We start from the raw sequence: 18798 nt of genomic DNA on the forward strand, positions 1-18798 counted from the left end.
TAATTCAATCAAGCAATTAAGGGACCCCTTGTATGCTGTATTGTTAAAACGGACATGTAGCATCTGACTTTGCAAATACAAAAAGATCAATTATATTCTTCAGTTCTCAGGTTTTTATAGAATAGTCTTTAACTATTACTTAAAGAATTTTTAAAAAGACGATTTTGTTATGGCTTGAACATAAAATAATTATTTACTTTAAGGCTCTTTAAATATTAAAATTACTTCTCAATTTATGACAATACTATCAAATTTCCCAGATGAAACTCAACAGTTTAGGGGTCAGCCCCTCCCGTCTTTAAATGATAAAAACAAATATGCTATACTTTCTTTCATACTGTCTCCAATATAAGAATTATATGAAATGCAAAATAGGTATGGTAATAGAACATTACTTGCCAAGATTTTAACCGCACAAATCTGGAAATTCAACTTTATTATTCTAAAAGATATTGTAACTCAGCCCTCTTGCACATATGCAGTATTTTGTAGTAATGTATATTCTGTTAATTATAACAGATCTTTATATATATGTGTATGAATATGTATATATAGTGTATATACAATGTGGATGATTTGTGGTTGCTATGGGAACTACAACGTTGAGTTTCTTGACATATTTGCATTGAAAAATCTCAACATTGTATTAATGTCATTTTTGCACTTAATTTTCTTGGTTTCGAAAGAGATAAGAACAAAGGAAACACTTTGATCATCATCATCATCATTCAAATATCCACTGCTAGTGACTACATAGGTTTATTTGAATTTGTAACCATTGAAATAAATGCAGGCACAGTTACTATAATGTACATATACCATTAAAAACTCAATCACACGTGCATTTGAATAGCCATGCCTTGCTATGTTGTTAAAAATTAGTGAAAATATTGTATTGTGTTGGATGATTACTAGTGGACTCTCAACCTTTTCAGAGCTTAAGTTGACATTTTAAACTTCTCAGATCTAGTTTCTTTTACACTTTCTACAATTTTAAAGTGAGGTTGGTTGGTTGGTTTTTGTTGCATGTATAGTTGAGCTTGAGCCTGCCCCAGTGAATTTAGTAAGAATTTTTGCCACTGACTTCAATGGGAAAAGGATCGTGTGCTTAGGCCTTCTGTTGAGTTAAGTGGAGTTACTCTGGCTTTACACTGTTGTAACTTAGACCATAATCTTTTCCTTAGTATATACAAAAATATTGTATCTTTTTCCTGCATGTTCGAAAAATTAATTTCTCTTTTCAAACTCTGGACAGAATTGTGTTTGAAGAATTTGAACGATTTGTCATCTCTTGATTTGATCAAGATGGATGAAGAATTTAATTTCAAACCTACAGGTAACATTTACTTCATAATATAATTTAGACTATAGTATTGAAAACGTATTTTTAAAATATTTTTATAAGTTTTAAACATTATTCTTGATATGCATTTATCATAAGACATACTAAGGTGCACAGAGATTGTGCAGTGAACAGAAAACCATTCAGGAGAAAGGTTGTCCTCAGGTACATCTGTGTACCTCCAGTGGAGTTCTACAGATGTAGCTGAGGGCAGAATTTGGCCCATAATGAACATATTCCGTATTTTATTATCTGAGCTGAATTTAATTTAGCAAATGATAGAAGTTGTATTCTTAGGACCATATACTGATCTGGATCCCTGTGCAAATCCTCCTATTAAATCACTGGAAATTCTGCTGCAGATCAAAAGATGGCCTGGTGACAGTGATCTATGTATAATAGTATAAGGAAAATAAAAATGCAGTTCTGTTGCTTAGAAGAAGCAAGTACCCTACACCTCTCTCTTTAAAAAATGCACTAAATATTTTTAATCTTCATCTACAGAGACTGGGAAACTAATGGCTTGGTACTATATTGCATTTGATACAGTGAAACAGTTTTCCACAATTAATGGAACAGAAACTTTATCTGAACTGGTAATATAATTTTTCTAAGAATATATATCTATATCTATATGTACATCTGTAAGTTTAAAACAGAATTGAAGCCAGTTTATATTGTTTTTCCTTACACCAAAAAATTATGAAGTTCAAGATGTATAAGATGTATGCAGTATGATTTTTTTCAACGGTTTTAGTCTCTGAGATCTTCCAATTGTCCCATCTTTTACTCTTCTCAGTTACGTAGCACTGAGTCATCTTACCCTTCTGAATGAAGGAATTCTGAAGCAATTCTGATTATATATAACATACTATATTGTCTTGTGCTGTTACTTCCATTATGTCTTACTACTAACAACAATTGCATGAAAACAGGATCTGTTAAACAATGTTAAATTGTTACAGATCACAATGATATCCGGCTGCATTGAATTTTCAGATGTCAAGTTAAGAATAAATGAGAAGAAAATATTGAACACTTTGAATAAAGACAAGAACAGGATAACTATCAGGTACAAAAAAATCAATGAATTAATGTTCAGAAAGAAAGTATAATTTTTAGTTAAAGTGAATAGCAAAAAATCAGTATGTTTTATTATACAGATTTCCAATGGAAGGGAAGATAAAAACAAGAGAAATGAAAATAAACTGGTAAATATTTTGTCTTATCTCATTGGCTTGAAAATTAAAAACCCTGATCCAAACTCCTATTGACTTCATTGTGTGCAGGCTCATGCCTTTTGATGCCAAACAATGTTGCTTTTATCTTGAACTTGCCTTTGTTTTTCAATGGAGTCTTTGACTCTTGTTTTATTATATTTTGTTTACTAATATTTTTTATATACTAAGAAATATTTCTTTTTCAGTCTTATTCAGGCTCAATTAGGATGCATTCCTATTCAAGACTTCACTTTGACACAAGATATAGGCAAAATTTTCAGGCATGGCGTAAGAGTTACTAAATGTATGTTAAAATTTAATGCATTTTGATATATTTAATAATAAACTGTATTATATTATTAAATATATTTTTTCTTTTGTAGGGTTATCTGACTTTCTGGCATCACGTAAAAACAATTTCCCTGCATTATTAAACTCTTTGATTTTAGCTAAGTGTTTCAGGTGCAAACTGTGGGAAAACTCTCTGCATGTATCCAAACAGCTAGAAAAAATTGGTAGGTACCAGAAAGAAGTAGTAATTATAATAGTGTGTCAAAGTTCATCATTAACTTCACTGTAAACTTTTAGAAGATCTGTTTTCTGGACTAAATAAGTCTTCCAACTTTTCATTTGCCAGAATCATGGTAGAAAAGACTGTTGCAAAGATGATTAGTTGACAGACCAGTACAAATTCTTTCAGAATCAGTAAATTATTAACTGGATTAGTAACTAGAATGAAAACGTTGATCTAGGAATAACAACAAAAATACATTAGAGAAAACATTTAAGGAACTTTTTCCAGAGATTTAACAGTATCAGATTCATGTTTATAAAGAAAATTGAACTATCCTTTGGCAGAAACAACTGATATTTGAACTTTTAATTAATCTTTTTGTAATTTGTGATGTACCCTGCAAAATATTGAATTTCTGCTGCTTTGCTGATAATGTACACAATCCTGTCCTATTACATTACTGTTTTGCTCAATGGTAGACAGTCTTTTAATTGAAAATTCACACACAGGGCACTTTCAAGGATGACATAATTGTGACGAATGTAGTATGTTAATGATGTCTGAGACAGGCTTTAAAATAACTTATTTATTTACCTAACAACAGGAGATTACATACAAAATAAATACAGGACTGATGCTGCTGTAATCTAATCTTGCCGCCTGAGTCTGTGCAGCTGCTTCTTGGTGCTGTGTGGGAGACAGGAATAGTGGTACTGCATAGAGTCCTACAGAATGTGTAGCGACTTCCTGCTACAGTTTTAGCTCTTTAGGACACCTTCTCTTTTTAAAAAAAAATCACCATATTCTCTAACTGAACAAATTCTAACAGTGATTTAACTTAACATTTTTAATGTTGTTTTTACAATATCAGCCAATCTAATTAATCTTCAGCACTTTTCTGTATCTGCAGTATTGGGGGTTTTAGGCATGTCTATGTCTTAAACAGTCAGTTCACTCTCTTTGAAATAGTCTGAAACACAGTCGATCCATTACACTTTTTTGTGCTTCTCGTGATTTTTCACATTGCAACTGTGTTGCTCTATAATTGAGTAGTGCTTAATAAATTGCCTTTTTCCCTTCACTCTACAGAGTCCACATTCTTCAAATCTGTTTTCTTGTGGGTATCAAGAACTAGATCAGGGGTCGGCAACCTTTGGCATGCGGCTCGCCAGGATAAGCACTCTGGCGGGCCGGGCCAGTTTATTTACCTGCTGACGCGGCAGGTTCGGCCGATCGCGGCCCCCCACTCGCCGCGGTTCGCCGTCCCAGGCCAATGGGGGCGGCGGGAAGCCGCAGCCAGCACATCGCTCGCCCGCGCCGCTTCCCACCGCCCCCATTGGCCCGGGACGGCGAACCGCGACGAGGGGGCCGCGATCGGCCGAACCTGCCGCGTCAGCAGGTAAATAAACTGGCCTGGCCCGCCAGGGTGCTTACCCTGGCGAGCCGCGTGCCAAACATTGCCGACCCCTGAACTAGATGATGTACTGAATTTCATAAGTTTTAGCCAGATCTATTAATTCTTGTATTCTTGAATTGTGGTCCATTGCAGTCCTTGAAATTCCATAACATGCAAATACAGACTTAGTGATCACAGTTGAAGCTGTGGTATCTTGAAGTATCAATCTAGAAAGTGGTTAAAATAGTCCATTATGATCAGGTGATCATGTCTGGTGGGCAAACAAATCCATTCCGACTTTGCCTTCGAGTATTGTAGGTTGTTCATGTGGTGTCATGTTTCTTTCCCATTGTGTATCTCTGTATTTCAGGCAGGTTCCACACTTGCTTATTATTTCATCCATATCACTGTTTATATGTAGCCAGAATATTACTTCTGCTCTTTTTTTTTTTTAATTAATCATTCCAAGGAGGTTTTGGTGTGGGACTTAATTCTCATGTACAATAAAGTCCCTTTACAACGCACTGGGAGTGGGAGTAAATGTACTTTTTAAAGGGGCCCTCATATAAATGAGAATCAGGTCCATATTCTTTCCAGTATTTTTCTTCTTATGACTATGGAAATTATTGTTTTTGTACATTTCATGAATACTCCCAAAATCAATGAGAGGTTCATTTTTATATGGTGAATAATGCATGTGGGGAAATGTTGACTCCATCCAGTACTTAGAGCATGTATTACTGCTTGTATTGTTTCATCCTTAGCTGTTTCTCTTTCCTGCTAATCTTTTATTTGTGGCAAAAGGGCGCGTGGTGCTTTTCTTGGTTTCACATGAACTGGTAACTGCTTATTCTAGATCAACTATTTGGAAGGTAGCAAAGAGAACATATGCTTTTGATGGCATCTATTTGGAAGGTGGCAAAGAGAACATATGCTCTTGACAGTCTGCAATTACTAGATGATGTCCTGTCCAGAACTATAGGATTAAACTATACTTTTGTACTTTCATGGTCTGTCTACACTGCAATAAAACACCCGCAGCTGGCCCGTGTCAGCTGACTCAGGTTCGGGCTGCAGGGCTAAAAATTGCAGTGTAGATGTTGGGGCTCGGACTGGAGCAGGTCACAGATGCTGAGCTCCAGCCCGAGTACCAACATCTACACTGCAATTTTACAGTCCTGCAGCCTGAGCCTTATGAGCCCAAGTCAGCTGCCATGGGCCAGTTGCGGGTGTTTTATTCCAGTGTAGACATATACACAGAAGTAACTTCTGTATTCTTCTCAAAGTCCTTTCTTGTGTGTTGTATTCAGTGGGTTAAGGTCAATTTCAGCTTTTCAGCTACAGTTGTACAGAAAATTGTGAACTTTGTACAGCTATATAAAAAGCCCACATCTTTCTCTCTTTTGGTTTCCTCTTGTATGTTTTTCTGTTGCTGTCATAGCTCTTGCAGCATATTTTATTGACAGCCATTCATTTTCATGCCTCTGTAGTAGTGGTAGGGTGACCAGATGTCCCGATTTTATAGGGCCAGTCCCGATTTTTGGGTCTTTTTCTTATATAGGCTCCTATTACCTCCAACCCCCCGTCCTGATTTTTCACATTTGCTGTCTGGTCATCCTAAGTAATAGAGCTCCCAGGTTCCTTTTGAAGGTACTCTTTCGGTGGGTCAAACAATTGCTGAATTAGAGTTGATATCAATACTTTCTTCAAATTCTTGAATTCTTTCATGCTCTGGCAGCTAACTCAATCTTTTATCTTTGTGAAGTGAGGTGAGTTATTCTAACTACATAGTTGGGTGTGAATTTACTGACATAGTTCAACATGCATTGTGGTCTTGGATTTATTTATTTTTATTAAATTTTTGGGTCTCTGTATGTCAGTGTTGCATAAATCTTAGAAACTTCAAGCTTTGTGGTCAATTTATCTCCTAAATGTGTGATTTTTTTTTTAATTGACACGTGACCTTGTTCAATTTAGGACTGTTCTAAATACTTCTTGCATTTTCTAGTACCCTCCACATTTCTCCCTGATGTTCAGCAGAAATGCTGCTCCAGGCTATTATATCAAATGCCAAGTTTCTCCTCACTTCTTCTGGCAGGCAGGATTATGACCAATCACCATCCAGGGTTTTTTCACCTCTTCTGTTTCTTCAGTTTTTTAGCTGCTTCACCCAGAGTATTATGCAAAAAGGCAACTTCTATATCTGCATCTTGTTCTATTTGTCTCCCAACCAGAGAATGAAAAAGAAAAAGGGGGAAAAAACCATATCCTTATAGTAACGTTTTTTCCTTCCTTTTTTGACAGAATCTCCGACTACTTCAGCTAGGCAGTGGCTAAAGCAAGTTCAGGAGCTGTGACAAACAAAATTAGTCAGCTAGTCAGCTTCCTTAAAGGGGGATGAAGGCTCACCTAAGAGGGTAGAGACATTTGCTGAAGTAACAGCAAACTAATAAAGTGATTGATGCAGACTCTGGGGCTGGAAAAGACAGCCTGCACAAAGTTATCACAAAGCGGGAGAAGAAGAGGTCTGTTAGGAAGAGAGGCTCTCCCTAAGTCAGACCTGGAAGAGGTGCTTCAATACTTCATTGAGGGAAGTGATCTCAACAGGCCCCTTCCTTTTCTCTTACCTAGTCCTCCTTGGCTGCTAAATCTTACCAGGAGACTAACCTTTCCTCCCAGAAGTTATCTAAAAAGGCTTGAAGGCTTCTAAGTTGCTGAAGGCTTCTAAGTTGCTTATTCTTAGCCTTCTTTCACTGTTCCTAGAAAATTATTTATGATGAATGCCGATACTTTTTGTTCTAGTGCTGGTCCCTGTGTGAATTCCACACGTGGGTATGCATGCGTACCATGCACCCAAGTCCAGAGATTTTAACGAGCTGTGTCTGTTGCCTTGCACATGTGCAGTAGGTCTCCTTGTGCTCCCAAGTGAGGGTATAAGAAGTGTGTGGGTCAATGCCCCCCAGTTCCTTGTTACCACTGCATGGCTTGATGCAGAATCTGTAGTCCTCGCTTCAGTTTTTCAAAGAACCTGTAAATAAAATTGTAAATAGTTATTCTTCCTAGATTTAATAAAGTTATAGTTTTAGTGTAGCTTCCTTCCCAGACTGGGGATTCCCTCCCCACAATCTGGGACTATGCCCAGAGTCCTGGGCTTCAAAAACTGCGTCTTCTGCCCTAGATCCTTCTCTGTTACCGATAAACAGCAACACTTTCTCTACTGTCTGAGTGAGACACATATTTCTGCAAAGTGCAGTACTTGGCACTTGTTTCCACCAATGGCTTGTAGAGCCTGTGAGCTTCACTTTAGGAAACACTTGATGGAGAAGGCCATGAGGCCCCTTTCCAGTCTGGGCCAGGGAGACATGAGTAGGAGCGGAGCTTTTGGTTTCTAAGCCCAAAGACCCTTCGGGTCTTCCCATGAGAGTAAGGGACACTGTTATGGGCACAAGGGCAGATCCCCATTGAGGTCTATCCATAAGAGACATGGTCCTTTCCTGAGCCCATCAAAGTCAGGTGCCTTCACACGCAGACCCCAAGAAACTGGCTCTGCTAAAACCTCCTAGATTGCAGGGTAAAGTGTGTAGGAAGGATCTGACATTTCCGTCAGTGATTCTGTCACCAAAGCATAAGGACTGTTATCTGCCTGTTCCATCTACAGGTGCAGGTCTGGACTTCTTGGTTCCGACTCGTCCACCCAAAGAATATACCTTACCCAGGGACACACTGTTATTGTTGGTGCCGACCACTGGGACCCGTTGCAAATCAGGACACACATAGACCTACATGGCACCGGCGGATATCTTTCTTTTCTACTTGCAGTCCCCCCGTCTTCTCTGGCCCAGCCTTCCTAAGTGTCCTCCAGAACAAAAATGCAGTGCTCTACACAGGATAGGATCACCTACATCGATGGGCGCATATACATTCCACCGAGGTGCCCCCGGCTAGAAGGGCTCCATCTTTGCCATGACCCTCCATTGACAGGCCACTTTGGCCACCTTAAGACTTCCACACGCCTTCCCATTTCTTCTGGTGGCCCCGTAGGCAAACTGAAGTCCAGGACCATGTTGACTCTTGTGGCCTGTTTGCTCACACCAGGATGCCCCAGTACTCCAGAGACCCCGGGCCTCAATCACCCTGGATTCCATAGTGCAATTCCCTTCCTTTGGCCACAAGTCGCCTTAACTGTTGTAGACCAATTGATCAAAATGGCGCATTTCATCCACTGTATCGGCCTAACCTCTGCTGAAACAATGGCTCGACTCCTAGCAGTTCATGTGATCCATCTTCATGGGCTTTCAGACTGTAGCACTTTGGACCAAGGCTCTCAGTTGGTCTTACGCATTTGGCATAAAGCCCTCTGGCTAATGGATGTTCACACTTTTACTTCCTCCATGTACCACTACCAGACAGATAGGCAGAGAGAGAGGGTGAACTAAGTATTAGAGCAATACCTATGGTGCTTGGTCAACTACTATGAAGATAACTAGTTGTCCCTCCTTTTTTATGCCAAGTTCTCATACAACAACGCTGATTGTGCCTTCTTTGCAAATTATGGGTTCCAACCTCGCTTTCACCTGGCCTTATCAGCAGCCTCCATGAACCCAGCAGCCGGTGACTGAAACCAACAAATTCACCATATCCAGGAGAAACTTAAGGACCACCTTGAAGATGTGAAAAGGAACTACAAGCAGTATGCGGCTGTTGACCCCAGGAAGGCCCAGCTCTCATGGTGGGTCAAAAGGTCTGGCTTGCAGCAAAACACCTCTGTATGAACAGGCCATCCTTCAAGCTAGACCACCAGTTCCTCAGACCCTTCCAGGTTTGTAAGCAAATCAACCCTGTTACAGTCAAATGGCAGCTTCCTCAATCTCTTGAAAGTTATCCAGTTTTCCATGTATCCCTCCTGAAGCATTACACAGAGGGACCCCTTTCTTGATTCATCCCAACAGCTGCCCCCACCAGTCCAGGTCCAAGGGCATTTAATCCATGCTATCCTGACTCTAAGCTGAAGAGGGAGAGACTGTACTACCTAATCAATTGGGAAGGCTAGGGTCCTGAAGAAAACTCCTGGGAACCTGCTACCCATGTCCATATCCATGTCCCTGACCTGCTAAAAAGTTTTCATCAAGACCCCTCAGATAAACCAGGCTCAGTGCCCATCTCAAGGAAGGATGCCTCTGAAGAAGGTGATGATGTACAGATACAGGGACTAGAACCCAGGTCTTCAGAATGTAAGACAGCTGACATTCTCACAGTGCCATCAGGAGGCCCTGCAGAGCCATAGTCAGGAAGCACTATGGAGACCCTGAGTGGCAGTAGCCTGCGGCCCTCTGATTGGTCAGCCACCTTATTTAACCCTGGTGATTGCCCCAGGAAATTGTCTGGGAAGCCACACAGACTTTGGGCCGGCTGCAATTCCAGACCTCACCTTGTCTCCTGATTTCTGGTCTCGAATCCGAGCCTGACCCTTGCTCTTGCCTCCTGACTCTAGCCTGGTAGTACCTCTGATATCCAGGATCTGACTCCAGCCTTACTCTGACCCTGATTCCTGCCTCTCAATTCCAGCCTTGTACTACCTATGGTCTCCAATCCCAGTCTGACTTTGATCCTGACTCTTCGTATTGAACCTAGCTCCAGCGATTTCCTCCGACCCCCGTTCACTGATTACCCACCCTGATGTGTGGACCCCAGACCAGTTGTGACCTCTAGACCAGACCACCTATGCCCTGGTCCCTTACAACACATTTGCTAGACATGCACTAATCCAGGCCTCTGCTGCAGATTCAGCAATGGGATCTGCAGTACTGCAAGCATCTTTGCTGCCTGCTTCCTCACATCCACCTCCAGTCTGATCACAGCTTGCCCATCATCTACATGTGGAATACACATAGGGACCAGGACTTGAGGAAGAAATGGAGGTTATGTACTGTAACTGGAAATTCTTTGACATGTGTGTTCACTATCTATAGTTCACTACCCGTCCTCCATCCCCTCTGCTTTGGATCTGATTAGATTTGCAGTAAGAAGAGGAACTGAAGGGGCAACGACCTGCACTGCCTTGCTTGGGAGAATGAGGAGACCTACTGCACACAGGGCCGGCTCTAGGCACCAGCGTTCCAAGCATGTGCTTGGGGCGTCAGTTTTCAAGGGGCGGCATCCAGCTCTTTGGGGCAGCACTTTTCAAGGGGCGGCACTCCAGCCTTTTTGTTGTTGTTGGTTTTGCTTCGGCAGCGGCATTCCGGCTTTTTTTTTTTTTTTTTTGCTTGGGGTGGCAAAAAACCTGGAGCCGGCCCTGACTGCACATGTGTGGGCCAACAGACACTGCTTGTTAAAATCTCGCACTTGGGCATATAGTGTGCAGCTTGTGTAACCATGTGTTGAATAGAGATAGGACCACACATCTCAAAGAACTTCCAATTACAGTAAGTAACCTCCATTTCTTCCAAGTAGACTTTTCTGTCTAAGTTATTTGTATTCATGCCAGTGAGTCATAGTTCCAAGAAGGAATTTCCTGATTTGGAATCTAAGTGCTGACTCCCATACCCCACAAGGGGAGACTGAGGAATTGGGAATACTTGTAGAGGCATGTTTTTTTGTTTTGTTTTGTTTTTTGCAGAAGTCCCTGCTAGCTTATCCTTTAGTCCAATAGATCACAGAGACTGCCTGTTCTTTTCCTGATTCTAATCAGGTGTTTTGCTAAATCTGTTCAGGGACTGTGTATTCTCCCAGAAGATTTTGGAGGCAAGTGGCTCTCCCTAGAGTGGATTTTAGTTACATCTTGCTCAAAAAAAGATAGACTTCACAGGGATTTCTAGCATATGCTTAAAGGATCCCTTGGGTAATCAACAGGAGTCTCTTGCATGAAAACTTATTTTATTTCAGTGCCATGCTGTTTATTCATTTGTGTGTCCACATTAGTTATTTGCTGACTGTTGGAGTTTTTCCTGTGTAAAGCCTGCAGGAATTGGCCCTTGATCTGCCTTTCTTTGATTCTATAACTTAGTAAAAGACATTGTCATTTTCAAGTGTTTTATACTTCATTTTATTGCTTTTATGTTTTGTTTATACTGTTGTATAAATTGAACTAAACTGTATTAATTTTTCTGGCCACTTGAAGAGAAATAAAATTGTTTTCTTTTCAACAATAGTCATTGACCACCTCTTGAAAAAATGCTAGATAAAAGACCTCTTGTTAAAATTAGTTATGCTTTATATTTATTTGCCATAATGCAGTTGTTGAAAGTAATAATTTGGAATTAGGAATTCCATATAAAAATATTACAACATTTTTCATTTTTTACAGGTGTAACACTATCAAATGCAATGGTAAATGCAGGTCTGACATCATTTAAAAAAATTGAAGATGCAAATGCAAGGGAGCTTGAATTGGTATTTAAAATTTTATATGCCTATTTATATAAGGAAATGCTAATGTTTAATACTTAATAAGTTATAGACTCCAATGTTTTAAGTGGTTTATTCTTGTACAGTATCACACTAGATTAAAGAAATATGCAATTATCTGACAGAGGTAGTTGATTCTTTTCCTGAAGTTGGTTAAGTTGGTGTTTTGCTTCAATTATAAGTTACATCTTAATTTTACTGACATTTTTGTATTACCATATGGGGGAAGAGAGATTCACCCTAGAACTTTCCGCTAACTAAAAGAATAATAGCTCAGATTCAGGAATTTCATCATTATCCTTTTAGTAGTGGAAAGTCGTAGAATGAAATCCTGACCCCACTGAAGTCAATGGCAAAACTCCCATTGAACATGGGTGAGGCCAGGATCTCACTGCTGGTGCGGAAAGATGTGGGATTAAATTTTGCTGGGCTCTGATGCACAATTTCTTTGGCATTTCTGGTTTTTAAGTGTGATAGCATCCTCTCCCCACAGTGTGTAAGGTGCTCTTTCAGATCTCCAAATGTTGTGGGCTTCATTAATACTCTTGTTTTGCATTTGGGAATTTGTTAGATCTTAATTTGCCTTCTCTGCCTGTTTCTCCCCCCACCCCCCAGTTTCTTGTGTTTCATCATTTAATACATTAAAGTTTAGGACAACATAGTATAGATTCCTAATGTAGGCACTAGAGGCAGCTTTTTGAGGTCTGGCTCTACTCTGGAGAGAAGCAACAGTTTGAAGCATTTCTGGCTTTTTGGTTAGGTTGCTATTCAGGTTACCATTGGAGGTAGGGAGATAGGAATCTTATATTTGGTTTGTTTCTTTTAATGACTCAGATGGCCTTACTTGGTTCCTTGTCCTTGGTTTTAAATTTCTCTCATATGTAGTTTTTATATTATGATAAAATAATAGTAAAGTTGGAATGTCAAGTACTCCAAAGTTAGAAAATGCCAGTATTAAGATTTCCTGTGCAACCTTAATTTGGCTCCCTTTTGTTTATGCTTTATGATACAATATTTAATTATATGATCACAAATTACTTTCTCCGCAGAATCCCTGCCACATTCAGTGCGGTGCTGCCTGGCTAAGGCAGGTTAGTCCCTATCTTTTCTGACAGCAGTCTGCGCCCCGGAAGCGGGCAACAGCAGGTCCGGCTCCTAGGCAGGGGGACCACAGGGCTCTGCGTGCGGCCCCGGTCCCAAGCACCGGCTCTGCACTCCCATTGGCTGGTTCCCAGTCAATGGGAACTGGGGGAACGGTGCCTGTGGGCAAGAGCCGTGTGGAGCCGCTTGCACTCGTCCACCTAGGAGCCGGACCTGCTGGTGGCCGCTTCCGGAGCGCAGCGCAGTCTGTGGTGCCAGAACAGGCAGGAAGCCTGCCTTAGCACCGCCGCTGACCGGGAGCTGCCCGAGGTAACCCCGTGCCCCAATCTCCTACCCCAGCTCTGAGCCCCCCCCAAACCTGGAGCCCCTTCCTGCACCCCAAACCCCTCATCCCCAGCTCCGTTGGGTCACGGGCATCAACAGTTTTCTTAAACTGGGTTACCAGAAAAAATTTTTAAAACCACTGTTCTAGACCATACCCTCCACTACACAGCCCTGATTCAGTCCAGAGGAAGTCCCTCCTGTGCACTGAATGAGGCAGGAGCCTCAAGGAAAAGATATGTGGTCATGTAATCCGAGACCATATCGTGAACCATATACACAAGAGTGCCAAATTAAGATGGCAAAAGCTAACTCTTTGTGTGCTTGACTTTGCAATCTTTTTGTTCTTTTAACATAGCTTTTGTGTGTAATTTCTTAGATTTTTAAAAAAAGCAAATTGAAAGAACAAATACCATCACGTGTCTTCATATTGACATCCAAATGGTTCATCAGCCAGGTTAGAACCTCTAGATCCCCAGCATGACCTCTGCCACTGAAGCCAACACAGTAAATGATAGCAAGAGTAGGTTATCATCTGCTATGTGGACCAACCCTAGAGAGGGATAAGACACATTTTACCAGTATTTCATAGATATTTGCTCTCTTCAATTCTCCTTGCCTATTCAGTCCCAGTCTCCACACCTCAGGCTTCTTGTCCCAATCTCCTTGCTCAGCCAGTCCCTGCCTTCCCTTCCTCCAGCTCTTAGTCCCAGGCTCCAATTAGTCCAATGCTTCCCCCAGATCCCAGTGTCAACCACAACACCCGGTCACTGTTTCTCTCTCCCCTTCCCCCACTTGCAGTTTCAGTGTCACCAAGCTCCTTGTCACAATCTACTCCTTTCCTTCCCCCTGGTCTGGCTCTTGTTCTTTCCACATTCAAGTCAGGCAGCTTCCTCTCCCATGCTGCCTGGGCTTATCACAGGGTCCTTGAGTGCCCATGGGAGGCAAGCTCTACGCTTTCAGTTTTGGTGCCTGACCCCCTCACCTCCCCCCCGGCCCTGGCCCATAGCAGACAGGAGCAGCAATTACAGAAAAAGCCTTATTTCACTCCTGTATTCCTGTGTTTAGGCATGCTCTGTTGCTTTTTGGGCATGGTGCATGCCTAGTTTGAACAGCACTGGGAGCTGTGAGGGGATGGAGGCTGCATGCTCATTGAGAATGGACTATTCAGAGATTTTAGCTACTAAACTTTAAGAAGTCTCTACTGAGCATGTGAGAACTGAGATTTTTCAAAGGTTTATAATTTGGCCAAGTACGGATGGGTTTTCACATGAACAGCAAAATGCACATTCCTAATACAAAGGCCACTTTTGCCAAATGTCAGTTCCCTACTCCAAAGTCTGGGGGTGATAGAGCTTCTCAAAGAAAAAGTCACCAGAATTCTTTTGACATTGCAAAACAATGCTTTTTTCCCCTAACCTCATTCTTGGAAGAAGCTGAACAGTTTTAGCTGAGACATTCACCGTCCTGCCCAAAAAGATCAGCCTGTGACACTGAAAAATGGAAAATTTCAGCCTGTTGGTTAAAGTTTGACAGAGTTTTAAGTGACTGAAAATAGCGTCTTATAATTGGAAATGTCAGGAAACTTTAATAGGTAGTGCTACCAGCCTATAACATTAGGATAATATACATTTCCTTAGGGCAGAGGTTCTCAAACTATGGTCCGTGGACCACCGGTGGTCCGTGAACTCCATGCGGGTGGTCCGCAGATAGTTCCCTCTAAGGTGCGTGCCTGGGCGGCCGCACACAAAACAATGAAGGGCCACCCACCTAATTAGTAGAGCTGCGCAGGCATGGCTCCACAAATTAGGTGCCTGTACCCTGGAGAAGACGCACATGTAAGGTGAGGTGGTGGCCTTGGAGGGAATCGGGGGTAGGTGGTACGGGGCACTGGGGTGAGAAGAGGGGGTGGGGGAAATTTGGGATGTGCAGGGCTGTAGCTGCCAGGGAGAGATGGCCCTCCTTCCCAGCTCAGGGGCTGCCACACGGGGGAGAAAGGGCACATCCATCGCATTAGAAAGGTAAGACTACTGATATTAAAATATGAGTTGGGTGCTTTTATTTGTAGAACAAAAAAAAACGTTTATAATTAAGGGTTTTTTTATATGGTGCTTTTATCCAAATCGCTTTACAATAGTTAGCTAATGGTACAAACAACATTTGGAAAGATCATTAAGTGGTCCACTGAGACCCTCAGCAATTTTCAAGTGGTCCATGAAAAAAAAAGTTTGAGAACCACTGCCTTGGGGAACCCCTGTGGATGCTGGGTCATCTAGTAACTTCCTTTTATTATGGTATTGCCAATACTGCATCTAAAACACCTCCTTTCTCCTACTCCACTGTAATGTTGAGGAACTATGGTCCTTCCAAAATGACAATAGAAGCTCTCTATGGTCCCAAAACACTAATTTGTATGACTGAAGTTATGCTTGGACTTCCATATATGTGCTATCACAGTTTTCTCTCAAGAATAGCCCTTACCCAGGATTAGGGTTTTCCCCTCTTACACTTAATAGTATAATTTATCAGATAAAGTTGTTCATATTCATTCTAGCGTGATCTGATCCATTTTACTGGGGGCAGTCTTCTATAGCATTTCTTTTTTTGTGGGTGGAGGAGGGCTGGGACAAAGGAGTTCAATAGGTTCCAAGTTCCGTGCCTGTTGAGGATTATGAGTGAGATGAGAGTCAATCTCTGAGAGACTATTCTGCTTGTGGCTGAACAGTTATTGTACATCAAAGCAACAGATACTTTTTCTTGTCAATTCTTTCCTGGTTGGTGAAGTATTAACTGCTTCCAGTTAAGACATTTCTTCATCAGGATGAGGAAAGAAGAAATTATACCATCCCTGGAAAATAATTATCCCTCTTTAATAATAAGTACAGTATTTGCAAATTATGGGCCAAATCTTGAAACGACATGGAAACCTCCAACTTCTTTGATATTAAGGGTAGTTGTAGGTGAATAAGAACTGTCCATAGTTGATCCTGTGCATTCTCTTATTAAACTTCTTTATTTGAAAGTTATTTTTATTACTGGTAATACATGACTTGTAATATATCAGAAATAAAACTAAATATTTGCAGATTTTAAACAGACATCCTCCTTTTGGAAACCAAATAAAAGAATCTGTGCTACACCTGCCAAAATATGAACTTGACATTGAACAGGTAACTTCTTCCATTTGCTTTAGTTGGATAATGCTTTTATGATTGTTTTGCTTTAGAATTCTGCTAACATAGTAAAAATAAAATATTTCAATAAAATATTATAATATTAAATGTGTACATCCCCCATCAGGAAAACGAAACCAGTCATGCCCCCCCTTCAACCTTGCCATTTGTTGTTAAAGGCCTGCCCATTTAATTTATACATATTCTGTGTTCCTAAGAGTGTTCTTTGTGACCTCTGTATGGGCACACTCCACATTTTAGGAAATATTGTCATAAGAAATGTTCCTGAAACATAAGTTCATTCAAAGACTTCTTAAGTCAGTTGTCTACATTCTACACAAAATATCTGATCTCTTTCTTTTCTTGTTTCTTCTATTTGTCAGCAATCTTTTTATGTTAAAAGATGTGAAAGGAGACAGTTCACCTATTGATCTAGCTCTTTTGAATATGTAAATCTGACAGCTCTCTTCCATCTTAAATATCAAACATGAGGCAAAAAGAGGTCAATAAGAATTTTTTTCTGTTTTTAGATGTCAGATTCAGGAACATACAGAAACAATAGCTGATTAGAATCAAATAATTGATACCATGCATATCAAAGGAGGCATGAGCTAATGCTTTGGTTGGGAGACCGGAAATCCTGAGTTCTGATACTTACTCCCTCTCTGACATTGGGCAAGTCACTTAACCAGTCTGCCTCATCGTTCTTATCTGCAAAATGTGGATGATAACACTTAATTGCCTCATAGCGTTGTTAAGACAATTAGTTACAGTTTGTACTTCGAAGATAAAAAACTTGATATAAGTTTAAAGTGTTATGACTATTACTATAATAATGATCAATTCAGTTTTAGTCTGTCATTTTGTAGATTAGCAGAAGTGCTTGAATAATGTATTGGTAATTCTAAAATCCTTTTCAGAAGGAAAAGTTAACAATGATAAATGCTTCATCCCCAGACATATTTACATATGAATTAATAAGAGAAAAGGAGGATTTTCCTTGTCTTATTCTGTATTCTTTCCTGTGAAGCTAGTTCATGTTTATTTTGATACATATATTTGGGTCTGATACATTTTTGTTGATGCCAACAATGGAGGATCAGAATTTAATGTATTAACCTCTTTCAGCCAAGATTTATTGTGATTCTATTTTAATTTATGTAATCCAAATTGGACCCATAATAGCTGATATCATTAACTGAAAAAAACACCAAGACCATCTCAAATCAGCATTTGAAATAGCATTATATTGTTTATGAAAAATATACATACATGTAAAATACACTTCATTTTTACCATAAGTTTCTCCAAAGCAATTATTTCCTATATCTTCCATAAGAATTCTTCAAAATTATGGGCACAGTTCATTTCTCTAGAATTTGGCGATCACGTTTCTGGCTTCCGTTAACCACTGATTAATCATTTAAATGGTATAATTAGTATCCAGCAATTAAACTTAATAAAGGGATACGGAAGCTCTGATTGTTAGATTACCAAACTGAGCAAGACTGAACTATGCAGTGTTGTAGCTGTCAGTCCCAGGATATTAGAGAAACAAGATGGGTGAGGCAATATCTTTTACTGGACCAACTTCTGTTGGTGAGAGTGACAAACTTTCAAGCTGCTTCTTCTACCAGACCTGAAGAAGAACTCTATGTAAGCTTGAAAGCCTGTCTCACTTACCAACAGAAGTAGGTCCAATAAAAAATATTACCTCATGCCCCTTGTCTCCCACATAGAACTGGCAGTTGTGTCTGTAAGTCATTATAATAGGAAGGTTCTTTAGGGGTTTGTGAGAAAGAAGTTGATGGTCTCAATCTAGTTTGTAGTGAAAAAAGTCCACTCTCAAAATTGCCATGATTAGCACTCATCATTGCAGTCTTAACATTAGAAAAAGAATGGAGACCGAACTATCTTCACTCACCTAAAGTAGTCTCCTTCTAGATCAGACAAATAGACATTGGAATGGGGGAACAGGGCAGTGTTGTGAAAGCTTGCCTCGCTGCTGTCTGTAATGAACTTGTTATGTGGGTGAATAGAATAATAGTTGATTAACTTGCATCACCAGTCTGACATATTTTGAAAACATTAGGATTACAGTAACTCCTCACTTAAAGTCATCCCGGTTAACGTTTTTACGTTGCTGATCAATTAGAGAACATGCTCATTTAAAGTTGCGCAATGCTCCCTTATAATGTCGTTTGGCAGCCGCCTGCTTTGTCCACTGCTCGCAGGAAGAGCAGCCCATTTCAGCTAGCTGGTGGGGGCTTTGAACCAGGGTGTACCGGCAGCCCCACTATCAGCTCCCCATTGCCCTAAGTTCCCTG

At 40.4% G+C, this 18798-nt stretch overlaps 1 protein-coding gene across 1 annotated transcript in view; it reads left to right on the top strand.

The window, feature by feature from the left end:
• HFM1 (helicase for meiosis 1) overlaps window positions 1-18798 on the top strand; it is a 79445-nt gene that overhangs the window by 38110 nt on the left and 22537 nt on the right. The window contains exons 13-20 of the mRNA XM_054037883.1: window positions 1256-1336; window positions 1847-1938; window positions 2308-2414; window positions 2506-2553; window positions 2769-2866; window positions 2946-3077; window positions 11776-11861; window positions 16385-16468. Coding sequence (XP_053893858.1) covers window positions 1256-1336; window positions 1847-1938; window positions 2308-2414; window positions 2506-2553; window positions 2769-2866; window positions 2946-3077; window positions 11776-11861; window positions 16385-16468 — 728 coding nt within the window. The remainder of the gene's footprint in view (window positions 1-1255; window positions 1337-1846; window positions 1939-2307; window positions 2415-2505; window positions 2554-2768; window positions 2867-2945; window positions 3078-11775; window positions 11862-16384; window positions 16469-18798) is intronic.

Source organism: Malaclemys terrapin, chromosome 8 (genome assembly GCF_027887155.1).
Source record: "Malaclemys terrapin pileata isolate rMalTer1 chromosome 8, rMalTer1.hap1, whole genome shotgun sequence".
NCBI classification, from domain to species: Eukaryota; Metazoa; Chordata; order Testudines; family Emydidae; genus Malaclemys; species Malaclemys terrapin.